Genomic DNA, 5,766 nt, shown 5'->3' with positions numbered 1-5,766 from the left:
CCTCCAATAAGCCTACCATTCACAATTATTTTTACCACTTTGCCTTATCGTGAACGTGAAGTGTTGTTGGTAATTCCGCGGCAGCTGTAATTGTTTACATTGCTGTTGACAGAAAGTTCATTTACATATTTCATTTGAGTTTTTAGAATAAAATGTATTAAAATGCGTTTGCGCGGTCGTATTGCGTATAAATGTTTAACTCTTATCGTAGTTGCAGTGATTATATTGCTAGTTTGCATAGATTACTTTGCTCCTAATGCGAAGAGAGACGAATTCTTGACGCACCTGCCTCCATTGGAAAAGGACGTGTCACAGGAGCAGGCAACACCACAAAACATTGAAACTGATTTAAAACTAAATCGACTGGTGAATTTAACTGACTTTAAGTACGAAATACCAAATAATGTGTGTCGCAAGAATGATAAAGGGCTATTGGGTAAGTAACACTCTGTTACATGACCGCAGAAAACGCAATAATTCCTTTAATTTGCAAATTATTACTCATAGCCATCATTATTGTGACATCTTATGCTGGACATGACGAGTTGCGCGCTGCACATCGTTTAGCAGCACCACAAAGTAAACTTGCAGAAATGGGAATGCAACGCATCTTCCTGCTAGCTGCACTGCCAACTAAGGAGAAATATATAACACAAAAGCAAGTGCTAGATGAGCAACAACGTTTTGGAGACATATTGCAAGGCAACTTTCAGGAAGCCTATCGCAATCTGAGCTATAAACATGTGATGGGCTTGCGATGGGCTGCCACCGACTGTCCCAATGCCAAATTTATCATAAAAATAGATGATGATATTATATACGACGTATTCCACTTTCGTCGCTACTTGGAGTCACTTGAAGTGCAACAGCCAACTTTAATTGCCTCACAAGCATATTTGGCCGGTTATGTGCTCAATGCTAGACCACCTGTACGTAATGTTGCCAACAAATGGTTCGTTTCTGAACATGAATGGCCAAGAACAACTTATCCCGCCTATCTCTCAGGTTGGCTTTATATTACTAATGCAGCAACAGCTTTGCGTTTGGTGGAGCAAGCACAGCAAACACCGTTCTTCTGGATTGATGACACTTGGGTTACGGGTATTTTGCGTGAGAAGTTAAATATATCAATGCAACATTTAAATGCATGGTACTCGGCTAATGCGGAGTTTATGGATTGTTGCGTACGCGATCTGAAAAGCCAAAGCAGCTACGAGTGCGAATACTTTGTTGGACCCAATGGTGGTGATAATAAAATGCTGGTTGAATTTTTACACAACGTTGAAAAGTGCTACTTTGATGAATGTAGCAAGAGACCACCAGAAAAGTCGTTGAAGAAGACTTGTGTTGGCAGTGCAAAACATCTTTTACCCGATCATGGCAGCGGACAAGTGAAACAAGTGGCTTTGTGATGATGAAACGGGCTTACTGCTAATGTGATACGAATCTCAAGAGTAACGTCCATATTTTATATATACTCAATAAGATAGACTGTAATGTTTTTATTGCAAATGTATATACATATATATTTAAATATATGTATATATATTTAATTATAACTATATAATAGTGTCCTCTTAAACAAGTTTATATTTTATATAACTGATATTTTTCTATTTCTTAAATAAACAATAGTTACCTCAACTTAATAGTACTTTTTAATTTAAGCCCTCTGCCACCCAAATATTTACTGTTCTGTTTTGTCTTCTTCTCCGTAATCCCCAATCAGCTGATGTTTTGACAGTTGTTAGGTTATGTCACTGCCGATTGCGTTTATAGACGAGCTAAATTTAATTCATACTATTTTCTAATAAAACCATAAAAATTAAAGAACAATGAGTTTTCCCACCAAGGAGGAACGTACGCGTTGTTGGGCGTCACGCGATGAATACTGGGAATGCTTGAATGAGAACGCTCCAAAACACAGTTCCACAAGTGGTGAAAAGGTGCCGGATGTTTGTCAAAAGTTGCGCAAAGCTTTCGAAGGATCCTGTCCTCGCCAATGGGTGAAACATTTTGATCGCAAACGTACATACGAACAATTTAAGGAACGCATGGAAAAAGGATATGACCCACTAGAGGAGAAAACCAAAGCAACAGCACAAAAACAGTCATAGTTCTTAGTTAAATTTAATTTACGCTTGCTAATGTTAAACTAAATAAAAGTTCTCACTTAAATTGTGTATATATAAATTACTAAATGTTGACTTGTTGACAATTTTCAATGTTAGCTTTAGTTGCTTCAGGTGCTGACGGTGTATTCGGTTTATGTGCGAATGCGGTATCTTTGGGCATATCCACGGCGATGGAAACAATATGCTTGCCTGGTATCATAACATTACCAAGTATGCGCGCATCTTTTCCTTCCTCTAGATATTCGGCGCACATTGACAACACAACATTGGCATCCTTATCGGTGCAATTGAAGTAACCAACAAGCACTCGTCCATCAGTTATAACAACGCGGAATGTGTGACCCAACCAATTTTGTAGATTGCAACGTCCTGGTGTTAGCTCCTTTTCAATTGTTGCCGGCGCATTTGTGGTAACATTATTAAAAGTGTTAGAGCTATTATTGTTGGATGTATTGAGCTGTGGTGGTGGTGATTGCTACGAAGAGAATATGAATATTATTATAGAATTTATTGGAAAACTTATAATTAGCACTAACCTCAATTTTTGGCACATTATCGTATGAACTATGATCACTCATTATAAATAAATTTGTGTCTAACTTAAAAATTTAAGCGAGTGATATAAATTATTCAAAACTTTCACACTTTAGTGAAGAACAGCTGATCGACAAACAATTCAGTGTCAAAATAGAATATGAGAAGATAGGAGAGGTAAAACTGGGTTGCATGTAATTGCTTTTTAAACATTTTATAAATATAAAAAATAAAAATAAAAACCAAAGTATTTCAAAATTTTTGGATTAAAAGAAAATTTTTAAATACCAAAATGTTTTCCTTATTTTAAATTATTTTATTATGCTTTTTTGTATTTAAAAACAACCAGCGTGAAAGCAGCGCAGCGACCGGCTTTTCTCTGCTGACGTTGCTAGATAAGAACGAAGCGCTGTCATTTCGTTATCTTTGACTTTTTTCGCCGTTCTTTATTTTTAATAATTAATTTTCGTGCTATTATTGTTTTTTTATTTTTCCTATTTGCTTAAATTGTTCAAGTTGCTCTACTATCTGGGTAAGCATTAAAGCCGCAATCGTCAAAGCGTGAAGATGGCTGATGAAATTGTTTTCGCTGTTTTAACGAGTGAGTTTGCTGGTATGAATTCGAGATTAACTTTGTTAAATAAATTATTTTCTTCGCAGTTAGCGACACCTGTAGCCAAGACGCAGGGCAGGATCGCAGTGGCCCACGTTTGGTTAAGCTCATCTGCAATGCCTTTCAAAATGCGCGCATCATCACAGCAATATTACCTGACGAACGTGAACAAATCAGCGATAAACTTAGTGAACTCATTGCGCAGAAGTCACCGAGTGTAAGTGCAATTATTACCACGGGGGGCACCGGCTTTGCGCCACGTGATGTCACACCAGAAGCAACAAAAATTTTGCTTGACAAAGAGTGTCCACAACTAACGCAATATATTGCGCAAGCGTCACTGCAAAAAACGCATTTTGCCGCATTAACGCGTGGTGTTTGTGGTATTGCGGGCAGCACGTTGATACTTAACTTTCCGGGCAGTGAAAAAGCAGTAGCGGAATGTTTCGAAGTGGTGCGTGAACTATTGCCACATGCGTTGCAATTAATTGGCAACGAGTTACCGCTTGTGCGACGAGTACATGCCGAATTGCAGGGGAGTAATGGTATTGCGACGCCAAGCGGGCACATCTGTCCACATAAAACTGGTAAAGGTGATGATAGCGATAGAAATTCGCCCTTTGCAATGATACCGGTAGTGCAAGCGCTAGAGATAATATTTCAAACAGTGCAACAACAACGCGCAGTCGCGCAGTTACTCAATGAATTTTTGTCACCAGTGGATATACCACCATTTCGTGCATCCATCAAAGATGGCTATGCTATGAAATCTACAGGCTTCTCCGGCACGAAAAAAGTGCTAGGCTACATAGCAGCCGGAGATGAGGTACGCTTTTATATATACAATTTTTAGGTGTGTTGTGCTTTTAAAACACGGTCTTACTGCAGATAATAGTGCACGACTTAGAGGAGGATGAATGCTACAAAATCAACACGGGTGCGCCAGTACCGCATTACGCCGATTGTGTTGTGCAAGTGGAGGACACTAAATTGCTGAAGCGGAAGAAGACTGGCGAAGAGGATTTAGTGGAAATTTTGATAGAACCAAAAGCAAATCTCGATATACGGTAAATTAGCAACTGCAGCTTACTTTCAGCTTATATAAACGCTTTACTTACAGCCCCGTAGGCTCAGATCTACGCAAAGGCAGCAAACTGTTCCCCTCAGTTGATCACTCAGCTGTAGTTATCAAATCAGTACTCTCATCGGTAGGCAGGAACTTGGGCGGTGTGCGCAAACCGAAAATTGGCATAATCTCCACTGGCAGTGAACTCTTAGCGCCCGAACAAGCCGAAGAGATGGGCAAAATTTACGACTCAAATACGACTATGCTGGCGGAGCTGTTACAGTATTTCGGTTTCGAATGGGCTCACAAACTGGTACTTAGCGATGAGTAAGCACAATGCACGTCAACAATTTTGTGGTGAAACTGGTGTAAAAAGTTTACTGCTTTCAGCTTGGAAGCTGTTAAAGGCAAAATCGCAGAGTTATACAAACACGTGGACTTCATCATCTGCAGCGGTGGCGTTTCCATGGGCGATAAGGACTACATCAAGCCGGCGCTGAAAAGTTTAGGCTTCACCATCAATTTCGGACGTGTCAACATGAAACCGGGGTTACTACTGACCTAACCTCACTAAATATGTTTTTTTAAGTTTCTTGTTGTTTTAGAAAGCCAATGACCTTCGCTTCCAAAAATGAGAGTTACTTCTTCGGCCTGCCAGGCAATCCGGTTTCCGCATTCGTCACGTTTCATTTGTTTGTATTGCCGGCCATACGCTCGTTTGCCGGCTGGCAGCGTGATAAGTGCGAATTGGCCTCGCTACCTATAACTGTAAGCGATAGCTAGTATTACGTATTTGTTAGCGTAAAACTAAAAGCAAATCAATATCTCAAGTACGCGTTATCAGCCTGCCGAATAATTTACTAATTGCGCCTTTTATTGCAATTTTTGTATTTGTCTAGCTTTTGTTATGGCTTATCAAATTTATATATATATATATATCTTTTTTTTTGTTGTTTCTCTACACTTTTCTTTTTTTAGTTGCAGAATGATAGCATAGCGCTCGATCCGCGCCCGGAATATGTGCGCGCCGCCGTGACTAACAAGAATGGTCGCTTATACGCCACGGTCAACGGTAGTCAGGTAAATATTAGGCGCCTTTGCATTATGCTGAGTGTCGTTGATGACTTTTCTTTGCAGATGAGCAGCCGTTTGCAAAGCATTGTGGGCGCTGATGTGCTCGTGCATTTGCCCGGACGCACAGCGAGTAAGCCAAACGCCGTGGCGGGCGATGTGTATCGCGCTTCGGTGTTGCGCTACGATTTCATCTCGAAATATGAATAAACTTTTTTACACTACGAGTTCCTACAGGACATGGTCTGCATTGGCCTTATCGAATTTGAAATTTTTATTCCACAAAAAGTTGTGTTTTAAGCAGTGTATTATTGTCTTGCGAAAGCAGTTATATAAAAGTTAGTAAT

General features: G+C 39.8%; 4 protein-coding genes across 4 annotated transcripts; 3 read left to right on the top strand and 1 right to left on the bottom strand.

The window, feature by feature from the left end:
• The first annotated feature begins 94 nt into the window (after positions 1–94).
• Positions 95–1,511, top strand: LOC120775807 (beta-1,3-galactosyltransferase 5). The gene is made up of 2 exons (XM_040106155.1): positions 95–436; positions 508–1,511. Exons 1-2 carry the CDS (start codon positions 163–165, stop codon positions 1,410–1,412), a joined length of 1,179 nt encoding a protein of 392 aa, XP_039962089.1. The 5' UTR covers positions 95–162; the 3' UTR covers positions 1,413–1,511.
• Positions 1,512–1,742: 231 nt separating this feature from the next.
• LOC120775809 (cytochrome c oxidase assembly factor 6 homolog) lies at positions 1,743–2,193 on the top strand. Its single transcript, XM_040106157.1, has one exon. It carries the CDS (start codon positions 1,836–1,838, stop codon positions 2,115–2,117), a length of 282 nt encoding a protein of 93 aa, XP_039962091.1. The 5' UTR covers positions 1,743–1,835; the 3' UTR covers positions 2,118–2,193.
• On the bottom strand, positions 2,149–2,798 carry LOC120775808 (N-alpha-acetyltransferase 38, NatC auxiliary subunit). The gene is made up of 2 exons (XM_040106156.1): positions 2,672–2,798; positions 2,149–2,610 (listed from the first exon to the last, which is right to left on the bottom strand). The coding sequence occupies exons 1-2, from the start codon at positions 2,711–2,713 to the stop codon at positions 2,197–2,199; spliced, it is 456 nt and encodes a 151-aa protein (XP_039962090.1). The 5' UTR covers positions 2,714–2,798; the 3' UTR covers positions 2,149–2,196.
• Positions 2,799–3,091: 293 nt separating this feature from the next.
• Positions 3,092–5,757, top strand: LOC120775067 (molybdenum cofactor synthesis protein cinnamon). Its single transcript, XM_040105053.1, has 8 exons — positions 3,092–3,270; positions 3,330–4,108; positions 4,171–4,349; positions 4,403–4,675; positions 4,739–4,897; positions 4,954–5,116; positions 5,327–5,428; positions 5,486–5,757. Exons 1-8 carry the CDS (start codon positions 3,237–3,239, stop codon positions 5,627–5,629), a joined length of 1,833 nt encoding a protein of 610 aa, XP_039960987.1. The 5' UTR covers positions 3,092–3,236; the 3' UTR covers positions 5,630–5,757.
• Positions 5,758–5,766: the final 9 nt, after the last annotated feature.

Source organism: Bactrocera tryoni, chromosome 4 (genome assembly GCF_016617805.1).
Source record: "Bactrocera tryoni isolate S06 chromosome 4, CSIRO_BtryS06_freeze2, whole genome shotgun sequence".
In the NCBI taxonomy this organism is placed as follows: domain Eukaryota; kingdom Metazoa; phylum Arthropoda; class Insecta; order Diptera; family Tephritidae; genus Bactrocera; species Bactrocera tryoni.
Note: the sequence above shows the minus strand (reverse complement) of the source record. Positions and strands in the feature narration are given on the sequence as shown.